General features: G+C 44.1%; 2 protein-coding genes across 2 annotated transcripts in view; one reads left to right on the top strand and one right to left on the bottom strand.

Annotated features, from left to right (window-relative positions):
- Nucleotides 1–15,931, bottom strand: part of RAP1GAP2 (RAP1 GTPase activating protein 2) — a 293,053-nt gene that overhangs the window by 259,259 nt on the left and 17,863 nt on the right. The window lies entirely within an intron of this gene.
- CCDC92B (coiled-coil domain containing 92B) overlaps nucleotides 7,728–15,931 on the top strand; it is a 57,106-nt gene continuing 48,902 nt past the window's right edge. Inside the window, exon 1 of the mRNA XM_037880599.2 lies at nucleotides 7,728–8,128. Coding sequence (XP_037736527.1) covers nucleotides 8,084–8,128 — 45 coding nt within the window. The 5' untranslated portion in view covers nucleotides 7,728–8,083. The remainder of the gene's footprint in view (nucleotides 8,129–15,931) is intronic.

Genomic DNA, 15,931 nt, shown 5'->3' with positions numbered 1-15,931 from the left:
AGGTTTACAAATTTGAGCTCGAGCAAATATCCTCAAGTCTCTGATATTTTTAAATCCCCATGGTAATATTAAGTAATGTTCAATTTATCAAAACCCTCTAGCTTTCAGTCCTGCACCATTTAAAGGAGTTTCTTATGAGGTTCTTCACAGCAATTAGAAGACCAGACACCTCAATAAGACTGAGAAATAGCATTTAAGGCAAAATTAAAGTCAAATTAAATTATATTACAGCAGAAATTGCCCTAAAGACTAGTTTTGGGAGATGAAGGCAGCTAAATACATACTGAGTCTCTGATCCAGTTAGACACTTAAGCACAAGCTTAATTGAAGCACATACTTAAGCCAATGCCGATTTACGGGCTTGAGGCCAGATTTTTAAAGGTATTTAGGCACAGCGTAGAAAACCACCAAGTGGGATTTTCAAAAGGACCTAGGTGCGTAACTTGTATTGCCTTGTTAGGTGCCTAGACACTTTTAAAAATTTCCATTAGGTACCTATCTGCATCTTTACATGCCTAAATCCCTTTAAAATCTGGCCCCTGATTCTCAGTTACATTAAGGCTCCGTTATATCATACTGTGAAGAGATTTTGGTGTAAATCTAATTTACTCCCATTTTAAGATCCTTTTACACTCCCAGAGCAGAGTAAAGGGGACTTAGGCCTTGCCTACACTAGAAAATTGGGGGTGGGGACCCCACCCCCGTTCGGTGAATGCAGTTAGGGTATTATGAAGGTACTTTATACCAGCATAGCTTCCTGTATGGGAAGGGGAATAAAAATAAGGCACCTTTTATACCATAATTACTGCACGCATGCTAGGGCTTTTACCAGTATAATTATTTCGGTAAAAAACCACAAGCCTCACTGAAATTATACCTTTAAAACTTCTCAGTGCAGACCAGCCTGAAGGATAATTGAGAATCAGGCCCTGAAGCATGTACTAAAAGTAAACATATGTTTAAGTGCTTTGTTGAATTCAGACTTTAACACGTTTAACTCTCAGCGCAGGTGTAGTCTCATTTACATCAACAGGACTATTCGTATGCTTTAAGTTAAGCACATACTTAAGTGACCTGCTCAATCAGTGCCTTAAAACTCAATCCTGCACACACTTCTTGTTTCTGCCAGCGATGGGTTTTATGCAGAGCAGTACCATTGATTAGCACAGGGCTTGTCCTCACGGAGACTTAGAGCGAGCAAGCCAGGGAGTGAATCTACAGCACACTAGCTTACCCACGCTACGTGGCTGTGTGGAACCTGCCAACAGAGCCCTGCAGTGGGACTGGGCCCCCATGCGTCCTGCAGGACCCGCTGCCGTAATAGCAGGACAGGATTCAAAAAGAGTCCCGGGCAGGATTCTACCGGCCAACGTGCACTAAAAGTTCCACAGGGCACTTTGACCTGCTGCCATTGCAGCAGAGTAGCAGGGTCCACACAGCCAGTTATTACACGGCAACCTAGCATGTACGTTTTCACCCCATCTTACCACACACTCAGTTTCCATGTCGACAAGCCCCCCTCACACTTCTTGTTGATGCACTCAATAGTTCTGTTTCTTGCATGATAGACTGGGGGCCAGATTCCAATACCTTTACTGATGTTAAGAAGGACCGTACTCTCTCAGTGGCCTGTTTGAGATCAATGGGACCTCTCTGGAGTAAGGTGCTACCCAGCATAACTAAAGCAACCAGAATCTGGACCTGGGCTTCCTTGTCTGTATGTTCCTGGATTGACCACCTAGTGAAGGGTTCTAGCTGCAGTACAGGATCCATTTCTTCCAGCAGCAGCAGCCTCAACACAATTAGAGGGACACTTTCAATTTTCTGGATAGCATCAGGAAACGGTCCTACACAAGATCAAATGGCTCCGGGCCAGATTTGCTTTTAAAAAATCAAGAAATAGTCCCCTCTATCGTGCCTGCAATCCAAACATTTGCACAATTGAGCCTGGAATACACTGGAATGATGAATACATTTGAGGAAATCACAACCTGCTCACAGCTGTTCCGCAAGCAAAAGAGGAGGCAAAATTCACTGAATAAAGTATCCAGTATAAATTATTCACTCAACGCTAATTACATCTCACTGGGTAAGAGTGGGGGTGGGGGGGCAACCTGAGCCTGAGAAGGAGCCAGAATTTACCAATGTATGTTGCCAGAGAGCCACAGTAATACGTCAGCAGCCCCCCATCCGCTCCCCCCACCCCGCTCCCAGCGCCTCCTGCCCACCAGCAGCCCCACCAATCAGTGCCTCCCCCTCCCTCCCCGCACCTCCCGATCAGCTGTTTTGTGGCATGCAGGAGGCTCTGGGGGAAAGGAGGGAGGAGCAAGGGCATGGCGGGCTCAGGGGAGGGGGCGGAAAGCGGTGGAGTGGAGGCCGGGCCTGTGACAGAGCCAGGGGTGGAGCAGCGAGCACCCCCCGGCACACTGGAAAGTTGGCACCTGTAGCTCCAGCCCCGGAGTCGGTGCCTAGACAAGCCGCAGATTAACTTCTGAAGAGCCACATGTGCCTCCGGAGCCACAGGTTGGCCACCCCTGGGTAAGAGCATCTATCCCACACAGCCTACTCATCGGTTTACACACAGATCAGCCACAGGTCAACATCCTTCATCGTACTGTGTCCTCCACCCCCACCCCATTCCTATACCCCTTAAGCCACCTTGAATGGTTTGCCTTAGAGGGGAGTGGAGATTAGGAGAGAGCAGGAAGTCACATAGTTATTAATAATTTGTATTTTTGTACCACCCAGTCCCAGACCAGGACCCAAATCGTGCTAGGCACTGTACAAACACAGAACAAAAAGCTATTCCCTTCCCCAGAGAGTTTGCAATCTAATTCTCACGCAGGTCCTAAAGAGTTTAGGAGGGAAAGATAATACAGCCTGGAGCCAAAAGAACAAAGTACGTTGGAGAGAGAATCCTTAAAGAAAGAAAACATGAAAGCAAAGAAAATAAAGTACTAAATGGCCAAACAAGGAAACCACCATCTTAATCATGTATTTCTCCATTTAAAAGGACATTGCTTGCTTTAAAATAAAAAAATCTGATTCTGCAAACACTTACACATGGCTGGCAACCCAACACCCATTCAAACCATTGGAAAGACTCCCATTAACTTCTCTGGGTGTTAGATCAAGCCCTCTATGAGTAACTTTGTTCAGATGAGCACTACTGTGGAGAAAATCCATACCCAAATACTGCAAATAAACACATTCCTTTATCTATGTTACTGATAACACCTTAGAAAGCATTGGTTTGATCGGTTGATTTTTCGCGGTCTAAGATGTTTGTTTACTGTATGTATTTCTCTGTTTGCAAAAAGAAAAGCCATGAAGTCAGGCTCTGTTTACAGTCACTTGGAAGCATGAAATCAATGAGAGTTTTACTTTGGTGCAATGTTTGGGTTGCAAACGCCACAGAAGGATGTTTATTGTTGAAAAACAACTTCTGTGTTGTGTTCCTTTCTAAATTATGGAAATATTTCTACTGATCTCTGCTTTGATAAAAGCTTGAGGCTCACTTTTCAGAGAAGCCAAGCACGTATAATCAATGCGAGAGGTATATGCTCAGCACCTCTAAAAATTTGCAGTGGTGGGGAGGGTTTAATACTTGAAAATGTAGAAAAACATCCAAAAATATTTAATAAATTTCAATTGGTATTCTATTGTTTAACTGTGCGATTAAAACTGTGATTAATCACAATTAATTTTTTTAAACATGATTAATTTTTTTGAGTTAATCGTGAGTTAACTGCAATTAATTGACAGCCCTACAAATATATAGATTGAAAGTCAATGGGTTGTAGGCACCTAAGTCACTTTGAAAATAGGACTTAGGCTCCTGTACCTCTTAGGCACATTTGCAAACGTTACCCACAATGTATTAGTCATAATCAAAGGAGTTTAGGGCTTCACCCTACAGTAAGCTTTGCAGAGGCAGATTTCTGCCCCCACGCAGGGCCCCACTGGTTTCTTTGAGGTTCCACATGAGCACAGGGTTCATTGCAAGACTGGGGCCTTGGATTGGTAATGTAATAGTGCAAAACTGAATTTCTGTGATGGTTTTGAATAGTTGAATATTATGTCAGTGCCACTAGAGGTCAGTGTCAGGTAAAGGAACTCCTAGTGTGCTAGACTGCATGAAATCCAGACAGAATTCCCCTAGATTTACTGAATTATTTATTTCTTGGAGATTTATTGAACTCTTATAGGCTGCTTTCAAAATAAAAAACAATGAACACCAGTAAAGAAATCCCGTGGTGATGAGCAATAGAGCAATTCTGTCTCCAGGGAAGTCAATCCAAAGGGCACATTCATGCATACACTTACTACAGGGTAAACACAATGCTCAATAGCAAATGTTTCCAGAATGGGGCATGCGCACTCTAGTTCTTTCAGTGCATTGTAGTGAATAGATTGCAATTCTAGTCATAGTGAACCTGTGTATATAAGGCCATAGCTCATCCTAATGGTTTCAATGGCTGAACTACTCTTGATTTCAATGGGACCAGTATTTAGCCTATAACAACTTTCTTACAAGAGGTTCCACTCTATCTTAAGGGGTTCCTCTGAGGAGGATGCTCATCCAATAAACTGCAGAAATCTCATTCTGCGGAGTACTGACAGCAGCACATTATCCGCCAAGGGGTTTAGGTGAACCAGTAATTTGTTCTTGACATTTAAGTATCTTCAGATTTATGTGTGTGTGTGTCACTGGAAACTTTTTTATAATATCTTTATTCCAGAGCTTTGTTATCCTTTAACTCCAAGAAAAAGTATGCAATAGTGAATCCATTTCTATGTATTCAGTGTAATGTAATTAATATATATTCAATTAAATACAATATAGGTTGATATTCACTCTATTTCTAGTTTGAGGGCTTAAGTGAGACTTTAATTTGGCATAGGATTTGTGCAAGGACTCTGCATAGGGTGAATTTCCCCATAGTACTGATCTCAGATCACCCTCATACCTGTCAATAAAGCAGACTCTGATTAACATAATAGGACGCACTAGTAAGGATCATCATGGTTGTTGTTTGGTTTGAAATATTACTAGATAATGGGCACTGTCTGGAGGCTTTAGCTGAAGAACTTCTGTCATACTCCAATCAAAAACTGAGAAAAACTGCTAGAGAAACACTCTTCAAAAATGTGTTAATAGCATGTGTGCATTGTGGCTGAATCCAAGCTGCTAGGTAATCACTAGAGTCAGGATGCTTTATCCACACTTAATTCTGGGCACAAAGGATAGATTGTATTCCACTACCGCCCCTCTCATCAATCTAAGTGTATCCTGGAGCAATGACCTCATTTAGGAGGCATCTGTCTGTCCCTGAATGTCTGACCTTGATCGTTTGCAGACTTGTCTTTTATATAGTGGAAAAATCAATGAAGAGCATACAAATCCAGTGAAACATGATGCATTCAGAAATCATCCCCTCGCTTTCTCTCCCCCCCCCCCACCCCTTTGATACAATTCATAGTTTTGAAGGATAAAATAATGTAGGGAAGGGAAAATGAGACACTAAAAATAAACCTTCCTGCAGAGCAAACTATGAATAGAAATAAATTATGTATTGGCAAATGTGGATCTGATCGTTACAAATGTGAGGATGGCAGTAATAATGCAACAGCATTTCTCTGAATTAGGAAGTCATCATTATGCTCATTTTAATCTATCACTTAACTCAGCATTCCAGAAAGGAACTCATTTGTTATAAGCACCTCATTTGAAGAAAAGCCGGCAAGAGTAGGCATGAATGGCTGTGTGTGAGGAAGAGATAGAGTTTCCCAGTCTCCAGCAAATGTAATGGGGATTAAATCGAGAAGCCTGAATAATTAGTTGGAAATAGAGGGTTTTTCCCCCCATTAATAATTATTCACCAATATTTTTCCTTTATTTGACCAATTCTGGTTTAGTGTAAATTAACCTGGCTCCATAAAATAAATTGACTCCAAACTCTAAGCCAGGTCCTCAGCTTGTGTAAATTAGCATTGCCCCACTCAATAGTGCCATGTTGATTTACACCAGTGAAGGATCTGGCCTTCTGCTTATTAAAATCACAGAGTCCCAGAGGTAGAACACACCTATGAAATTACACCTAGTCCATCGTTGAAATCAATGGAGCAATGAGAGTTTTCAGCAGCTGAGGCTTTACCTCTCTTTCTCAATTCCTGCCTTGGCCACTGTGGCCCAGATCCTCAAAGATCTCAATGGGAGTTAAGTGCCTAAATGCCTTTGAGGATCTGAGTCTGTGTGACCTTGCTTTGAGATCTACAAATGAAAAGCTGAAAAGTGTAACATATTATTTATTATATTTGCAATGCCCATAATAGATAACCTGATTGTAGTATCTAGAAAACTCTTCCCAGACAAGTTTGTAGCATCACACAAATGATGTTCTCACCCTAAATGGAGAGAACATTTAAATGACCGACACAAGGGGCTCTCTAACAGATCTTGAGTTGGCTGGGTTTAGGACCTGCTGCAAAACTTATTTTCTCTGGCATTTGCCTTAAGAAACCCATGGGGAAGTATTGCATTGTTGTGGTGTTTTGGAACACTTTTCATACCTGAATAACCCCAGTGGGCCAGAGCCTCAGCTGATGTGACTACACATCGCTGTCCATCTAGTGACCTCGACTGAGCTATTTACACCAGCTGAGGATCTGGCCTAGTATATATTATTCTAGGTATTTGTGTGTGTAGTTTTATAATAATCAGATCTATATTATGAAACCCCACACATGGATTCCAAGCATATCACACAAGGCCAGGTCAGAGTAGCTCCCTTTGTATGTATGTGGGAGTAGAACTTGCACCAAACTAGGGGTAAACCATTCTCTAGACACCATCAAGGAATTCCCCACCTTTTTCACTAAAGATTTTGAATTTTTCTAGTTTCTTCTAAACTCCAGAGGTGAGGGGAACAGACGGGAACATTGTCTCCATGTTCCCTCCTCCACCCCACTTCCCACTGAATTTTTTTTTTTAAAAATCCTTCCCCTGGGCCATTACTTGTCGGGCACAGTTTATACACTGAACACTCAATATGTGCCCTTACACTTCAAAGTAGCTGGAAGCAGCTTTGGCCACAACAGCCGCCTCATGTGCCAGCCATAAAATCCCACAAGGTTGGGAGCTAATTTTTTGAAGGCAAGATTTCCGTCCTGAGCAGCTTCCAAAAACGGGGAACGAACGCGGTGGCAAGTGGCCGAGGAATCATTTCGTGAGCTGGCTGCAGCTCCGGAGGCCTCTGCCAAGGCGATGGGTGGCGGTGGGGGGGGGGAGAAAGAGGGATTCCTTTCCCATGGGAGGCTTTTCAGCACCCTGGACAGCACCGCTCTACCCCACCTGCGGGCGGCCAGAGAGTTTTATTCCGCCTTCCCCTGGACCCGCGGGGATGCACGAAGCCGGGACTCCGGCGCCTCCCCCGGAGACGGACCGTGCACTGGGGCGGGCGCGGGGGGGGGGTCCTGCATTGCCGGGGTCAGAGCTGGACGCAGCCGAGCAGACCTGGAAGCCGTGGGGCGGCTGGAGGGGGCGAAGGGCTCCCACCCAGGCAGCTCTCTTGCTGGGGTGATTCCCCCCCGCCCCAAATCCCCTCTTCCCGTGCTGAAATCAGCATCCTCCGGCGCAGCGGGCGCCTCTCCCGGGAGGCGCCCGGGGATGATTTCATCACTCGGAGGTTGTCTGTGCAGACAGCCCGGCTCTGAGCTCACCAGTTCCGGTCACGTTGCTGTGTGTTTACGCCTTGCCTGGCTGGCTGCTCTGCGCTCCCCGGCAGCCTGCGGCTTGCAACCCCGTCCGCGGCGCTGGGGAGGGCGGCGGGGGGCGACCCGGGCCCGGCTCCGCCATGGAGACCGCCGCTTCTTGGCCAGTGCGCCGGGAGGAGATCTAGGGCAGAAGGAAAAGAGGGGCTGGGGGAAGGGGGGGGGTTGCATTGCGCCCCCCCATCTGAGGATTTTTGGGGGGGTGGGTTGGGGATGCGGGTGAACGCTGGGAGGTTGCCCTGGCTTTTCTAAGCCTCCACCCCTCCATCAAGCTTCGCCCTTGTCCAGCTGCTGTGCAAGACCTCCCTTGATGACACCCTGCAGCTGCCAGCACGTTCTCCTCTCGCCCCCCCAGGTAAGAGAAGAGGGGCATGTTGTCGGGGGGGGGAGTCAGCAGGGGAGATCTGGTCTTGGAGATGGGGGGGGGGGAGAGAAGAGGTGCGACACAGAAAGTCCGCGGGGGGGGGGGCGGCGGCGGCATGATTGCATGGGAACTCCTGGTGTTCATGAGTGTCCTTAGCTGAGTGGGACTCAGGTCCAGAGCAGCTTCAGAACTGGGATGATCATCAGGCAAAGTCATCCTGGGCTGTGTCCTGCTCAGCTCTGTCCTCTCCTTTAGACTAGACTTGGGGGGGGGGGGGCAGAAGAGGGAGAGGGAGAGGGAGAGAGAGAGAGAGAGAAGAGAAGCACCTTTGGTGCCTGGTTAAACTCAGAAAAGAATTAAACACTAAAATCTAATGGGTTCAGAGCCTGTTCAGTGACCCTGACACCAACATCTCTAGTTAAAACCATGCCCTGAGTCCCAGCAGGGCCCATTTCACTGAGGCTGGGGTGGTGCAAGGAGAGCAGTGGGTGGTGAATTCCAGCTGTTTGATGGCGGGGGGTTCTGATATCTCTGCTAGTGCTAAGTTATTAAAACCCTTTATAAACGTGCTTTCTCTCCACCCCACATGAGAGCATTCCCTTGTGCTCTCTAGCTAATGAAGGGCTTTAAAGTGGTTCCAAGCTGCAGTTCTTTCCTGCAGGAATTAAAGAGCTAGCACAGATTTAGCTTTTCTAGGGCCAACAGAAGTAACATCTCCCTAAGAGGATATGCAAGCGGGTTTTAGACCTACAGTGGTGAAAAGGTCTTGTGTAACCTGGGGGAACTTTTCCTCCTGAAGTTGCCTGGAGCCCTTCTTGGTGCAGTTTTAGAAGTTGCCCTAGGGCTGATAGCTCTTCCTTCCTGGAGCTTCTGGTGCAGATAATGGTTTCAGAAGTGCATGAGACTCTGCACTTGCTGGTGGAAATAGGTGGAGTCCATGAGAGTTTTGCATTCAGAGTTTTGAATTCAGTGACTGCAGGATCAGGCCAAAGGAATCACTTATGATCTCTGCACAGTGTTGATTGTGGCCCAAATTCTGCTCCCAGAAATGCTGACATGAACCGAGTGTAATTCCAGTGAAGCCAAAGAGAACAGAAGTTGGCCTTATGTTTAATGTATGCAGTGAAATAAAAAGACATTAGCTGTTACTCGGGCAGGAATGTTTAAATAATTGATAGGAAACAGTTTTTTCATTCACGTTTACCCTGATTTAAGCAGATAAAGATTCCTAGTTGCTAGTCTTATTAGGTGTATGAATGCTGTTATACCTTTCGAAATTTGCCCGGTTCCCTTTGCAGGACTGATGCCCAAAAATTCACAGCAGTAACATGAACGCTGGCTGGACCACTAACTTAAGCAGCAAAGTTTATGGTGTATTCCAAGTAGTCAACATGAGGAGTTTATCTACTAGTAATAAATCTGTTCAGAATTCTTCAGTTTAGTTGAGATCAGGCTCCTGCCCGGGGTTTAAAATGGTCTATTTTTTTTTTAAACAAGTCCTTTGCAAACATTTTCCTGCCAGTAAATCAAAGAGTTTCCACTTAGTAATTAACATGTACACTGAACCAATAGTGAGCGGGACTTTCAGAGATTAAGACCTGAAGAGACCATTGTGATCATCTAGTCTGATCTCCTGCAGATCAGAGACCCTAGAACTTCGACCAGGAATTCCTGCATCAAGCCCAGTAGCTTTTAGAACTCTTTTAGAAAGGCATCTGGTCTCAGTGTAAAGACTTCAAGTGATGGAGAAGTGTTGGACGAAGACTGGCACACGAACAAGGGATCTTGTGCAAGAGACCTTGATTCTCTTCCTAGCTCTGCCAAAGATTGCCTGTGTGACCACAGGTAAGTCATGTATGGACTGAGCCACTGCCCACTGAAGAGTACTTCTGTTGACTTTGATGGGCATTGGATCCAGCTCTTGGTACCTGATTTTCATGGCTCCTATACGCTTGCCACCTCAATGGTGAGTCAATGGGAAGGAAGTGCTGGTGCTCAGCATCTCTGTGAATCAGACCGTTAACCTCTCTGTGCCTCAGCATTCCTATTGTAAAACAGGGGTACAAGTATGTACCTACCCCACAAGGTGGCTATGAGTTTGTTAGTGTTTGTAAAGCACTCCAAGGTCCCCAGAGTCAAGTGCTTTGAGGTAATTGAATGGAAAATGCTACAGAAGGGTAAAGCATTACTAATCAACTGTTCGTTGGCCAATAGGAAAAAATACTATACATCAGGAATTACAGACGATGACCTGTGCATAGCTCCTCATCTTTTAAAATGGCACAGCAGTTAAATCTTGTGAAGTGACTGTTCACCTATATTCATTGAATTAAATGCTCAATGAATTGTTGCTCTCTCTACTTTACAGTAAAGGCAGAGAAAAAAGAAAGGAAACAATCATTCACCAAGAATCAGATTTAAAAATTCTTAAGCAATCCAGGTAGGTTAACAGATAGGCAGATTGCCACTGTAAAGCAGTAATTCAGCCATAGGGTTCCAATAATATAACACACTTGAGCAGGTTATAAATGTTAATCGGAACCCCAAGATTGAATTACAGCCTTAGTAATTGTTATTGGCCCTTATGTTGTTACTCATAATATACAGAAGCACAATAAATAGAAGGGGAACAGAAGACTCATTTCTTAAAAATGAAAAGATTTGAAGAGTGGGTTTAGAGCTTGTGAAAGGTGACATAGTGGCAGCCCTGAGAAATCTCAGTGGTAGCATGAGAGGTATCATTGCATTTCAACCCTGGTTTGACCCTAGCCTGAGCCTCCACCAGCTAACGTAGACAATGAGTCAGTTGAACTCTTCCATCTCTGGCTTCTCTGCTGTTTGCCCTTAGTGACAGCAGCATGACTGTGCCTTCTTACCAATGATGCCATGGTGTTCCAATGAACACAACTAAGTGCGTGTCATGTCAACACAATTGTGCCAGTCTCAATGTTCACAGCAATTTCACACACACGCCTCCTGGTGTTACAGCAGCTCCCTAAAACTTAGAAGTTGTGAAGAAGTCCAGCTCTATGGCCCCCATTCAGCAAAGCACTGAAGCATGTGCTTTAAGCAGGCGAGTAGACCCATTGAAGTCAAGCACATACTTAAGGGGGAAGATTTCCAAAAGCTCAAATAGGAGTTGGGCAGCTTACTGTCTTGGGAAATCTCCCTGAGTGCTTTGCTATATCAGTGCCTATAAGAACTAGGTCAGCCACTGTGCCAGTCAAAGGAGCAGGATACATCATCTAATATATTTAAATGCCTTAGATCTTGGTTCTAATTTCATATTGGTGTTGTACCAGTGTAACTGCATTTAGTTTAATACTTAGCTCTTATATAGGGCTTTTCAATCAGTAGCTCTCAAAGCACTGTATCCCCCATTTTACACATGGGGAAACCGAGGCATGGCTCTGAAGTGACTCACCCAAGGTTACCCAGCAGCAGAGTCAGGAGTAGAACCCAGGTCTCCTGACTTTAGTGGAATTACTCATTTACACTAGTGTAAATCAGTGGAGAGTGTTTAGGCTTCTAATGGACTTGGAGCAAAGCTTGCAGTTCTTACAGCAGGAATTTTACCTGAGTATCTATACTAGAGGCCAGAGAACCATTTCACAAGGGAGGTAGAGGGAGACATCACTGGAGGCTAGAACTAGTTAGAAACTGGCGATAGTGTCCACTAAAATTTTGGAAAGAAGCAAAACCATGCTCCATTGTTTAATGTTTACTGAGGAAATGTCAGAGGGGTTTTAATTCATTCTTCCCTTCTTCACGGGGGGGTGGGGGGAATCTATTTTCCACTGGTAAAAAGGGTCAGTGGAAAATTTTCAACCAATTCTAGTAGAGACATTTAATGTAGACACGACAAGATCACTTGAAAATAGCACTGTAGATATATATGTACTAAAGTGCTCTGTCCAGCCTAGTGACAGATGTTTCCAGAGATGTGATTCCCACAGCTTCCCTTTAGAAACCCTGTTCAAAATCTGGATAAATTCCACCTTTATGAATTTCCTGATATTCACTTAGGCCAGATTCTGATCTTGGTTACACCTCCATAAATCCAGAGGCAGTGGAATTAGTCTAGATTAATACCAGGGTAAGTGAGAGCAGAATGTGTCCTTTGCTGCAATATGATTTGTATTTGCAGGGTCTCATCATGCCTGGACAATAGAGTCAGGAAAATGTAGAATTTATGTGCAAGTGCATTATAATCACAGAAGCCATTAAAAGTGATTCCACAAGTACTGTAACAAACATACAGCCATAAATAAAAATATCCCCCTAGCATTCAATGAGCACTTATTAGATACCTACAAGATGCACATAAAAAAAAGCGTGCCAGCTCAGCTGAAATTGTTATGTGCCATCATGCCATGTCTTAACCTTTGCACGTTGTTTTAGTTATAAGTGATCAACCGTTAGATGGTTAAGAATGGGTCACAGTTTGGTGAGCTGTTAGCGTCCAGCTGCTAGTGCTGTATTTTGAATGGGAGGAAAACGCTAATTATATTTGTGTTCCCAGCCTAAATATTCTGAAGTGGGATGGACTTATCCAGAGAAAACTAATGAACAGGACTAAAGTTATATTGCTTCTACACAGAAAGATAGGAATAATTGGGAAGTCAAACTAATATAGACCTGGATTTTATTAGATTTGAAAAAAAAAAAATGCCAGAATTTAAGGACTGCATTGAGACTTGGATGACATGCCTTCCTGGGAGAGTCAGGAACCCCTAGAGACCTCTACATGGGCTATCCAGACATGCAGGGTAAATAGGCAAAGGAATATTTGGACTTGATGTTTGTTTACATCGCTCCCTATATAAAGGGACCTTAAAGCACATATAAATTATACTGTCTAGCATTGCATAAAGTGGCCTTAGTATAAGTGTGGATCTGGCCTTTGCTAGCTATTTGTGTTTACAAATCTCATGAGTGGGTTTCTGTACCTCCCATGAACTGTTCAATCTAGACGGTGGAAACAGCATTAGAAGACCAGAAGTCTTGTTATTTTGCATTCATAAATGGTCCCAGTGGTAGCCAATGGAAAACTACAACCACCAAAATAAGCTACAGTCACGTTTATCCAAATTTCCTCTTTTTGGTGTTTTGAAGAATCCAAACACAGAGCCCTAACACAATTCTAATCTCAGCAATACCGCCAGGGCAAATCCAGAGTGACCCCATGGATTTCAATGGAATGATCAGAACAGAGATCCTGGTTTTTGATCTTCTTGGACTGCAACAATGAGTAATTTCAGTTTGATGCCCCAAGCAGCACGTAAGAAAAGAGAACATTAATTGTGGCTCATGGCTCTAAGCAACTGAACACAGTATCAGGCAATGTCACAGATTTGGTACACCCCCCGTTTCGGTCCTTGTTGACAAATGTAAGCCTGACATCAGATGTAAAAAGAAAGCATTCAGTGTTGGTTAGCCCATCTCTGCTCCCATTGAAGTCAAGGGGGAGTTTTACCATCAAGCAGAGTTAAGCCAACCACCAGTGAGCTTTCTTGAAAGTCCTAGCCCAAATGCCTCACTGTTCAGAAGACTTCTTGGCAGCTTTGCTCATGAGAATGATCAGCATCATTTTGCATACATTAGAAGGAGATGAAATCTGACAAACCTATCTTCAGCTGGTATAAACTGGCATAGTTCCACTTTAAATAGCTAGTACAGCGCTCTCAGGGAAGTAAAGGATGGTTCAAAGGAGTGGAAACACACTGGAATCAGCAGAGGAATGGGAATGGGACAAAGTCCACACCTCTCTTCCCAAAAGATCAGAAAGCCATCAGCACTAACACTGCACAGTGGAGGTAGAGCTAAGGACCAGTCTTTCTAGGAAGTGGGTGTTACAGGTTCCTCCCTGAGCCTGATCTTCAGAAAATGTCTGTTACTGCCACACATGGGGAACGTTCACTGTTTCTCTCAAGCTGCAGTAGCTCATGCTTTTAGCTCTAGAGGTGCTCCTTCTCCCCTCCCTGACCCCCATTCAATCCCCAGTGGTCAGCCGAGATGGCAGCTATCACATAAGAAAGTCTCTCCACCCCCAAAAGAAGACCTTCTGCTCTATGCCAGTGGATGGTATGGTCTTAGCCATCAAAAAACAATCCTTAATAAAAAAAAAAAAAAAAATCTAACTGAGAAGGTAAGATCTCATAGTTAGAGCAAAGTCTGAAGGACTTCCCAGCCATGTTGTAAGTCAGACAAGTCACTCACCTCTGTGGCTGAGTTCCCTCATCTGTAAACTGGGGCTAAAACCACCTACACATCTCCTGGGGTGTGGCATGGCTGCATCAATGAATATCTGTAAAGTTCAATGAGATCCTTGGAGGAAAAGTGCTATACAATGCAAAGTATTACTAGAGTGGACTTGTCTAATACCTGGTTATCAGCAAGTGATCACAACAGTAGCACATGTAAATATCGCTATATTACACACACACCGCTATTAATTTAGCTTTAGTGCCTAATTTTGGAAGTCCTGATATTAAGGCTCTCAGATTTTTAGAGGTTTTGGCAACAGAAAGTATTGAAACTGGTGTTTGCCAAGGCTTATTACAGTGATCGAGCTTATTTGATTAGGAGGTGGGGGGGGGGGAATGCCACAGAATTAAGTAAAAATCCATGGGCTGTAAGCATAATCTAAAGCGTTTGCTTAATGTGGATACTGTTATGGCAAAAGACATCAGATGTAGAGGAAAAAAGAAATGGGAATAGCTTCTAAGTAACAGAATGATGCATTCCATCCTTTGGAAGATTTTGCCAGCAAGCACAAGCCATCAACATGATTTTGCTACAGTAAAAATCTATTGTTTCCCCCACCCTCTGGGTTTTATGCATGGAATAAGGATGGCTGCCACATCCACATGTGATGGTGTTTCCCAGGATTACAGATTCTTTGAGGTTTATTTTTATCTCTGCTGCGCAGTGGCACAGGTAGGCAGGCTAATGCAGCACCATTACAGAAGAAATTAACATGTAGAGATGAACTCCCTAACCTCCAGGAGCTCATCCTCCGGCAAACAGAGTTGACATCACCGCTTGTCCGTCATGTGAATTACCAGCAAAGATTGTTCTTCCTCTATAAGAGCAGACGAATCTCCTTGCTACATAATACTGATTGGGTGAGACAGAGCATATTGTATTTTTCATGCATTAGATCTCATGCATTCAGAGTACATAGCTTGTCAAAGGATAACTGATGGGCCAAATTTACCCTGGTGTAACGCCACTCAGGGGTGAATTTGTCCCAGATAGAACTCCACTCTGCGATGAATCTGCTTTTAAAGCATAACTAAGATGTATGGGAAAGGAAATACACTGCAGCATTTTCTGCATATAATTACTGCTGCTATTTCAGAAAAACTAAACAAGTTCAGGCCAGGGCAATACTAGGATAGGAGACCTCCAAGGAAAACCCAGGAAGTGCATCAAGTGGTCATGTGATTCAGTAAGTGATACCGCCCTCCCCCGCCCCCATCCTGAACCAATGCCCCTTCATAATGTTGTGGGGGGGTTGGAGGCCACAGTGCTTTTGAATTTGCCTTCTTTTAAATAAAACCAACCTCCTAACTTACTTTTGGTCCTTAGGAAACACATGACAGTTTTGGAAAGAGCAGGGGTGTTAGCCACAAATTTGGATACAATTATATCCTTCCTAGCAAAACTTGGATTCTGGTGCTCTGGCCAGTCTGGTTTTAAAGTGTCCCAAGCAATGGAGCTTCCCCTGATTTCTCAAAACTATTTCAGAGTCTTAGTCCATATCACTGCTGTGCTTCAGATAGAAGTTGC

This window comes from Chelonia mydas, chromosome 17, assembly GCF_015237465.2.
Source record: "Chelonia mydas isolate rCheMyd1 chromosome 17, rCheMyd1.pri.v2, whole genome shotgun sequence".
Classification (NCBI taxonomy): Eukaryota; Metazoa; Chordata; order Testudines; family Cheloniidae; genus Chelonia; species Chelonia mydas.
This window is presented reverse-complemented; position numbering and strand designations above follow the sequence as displayed.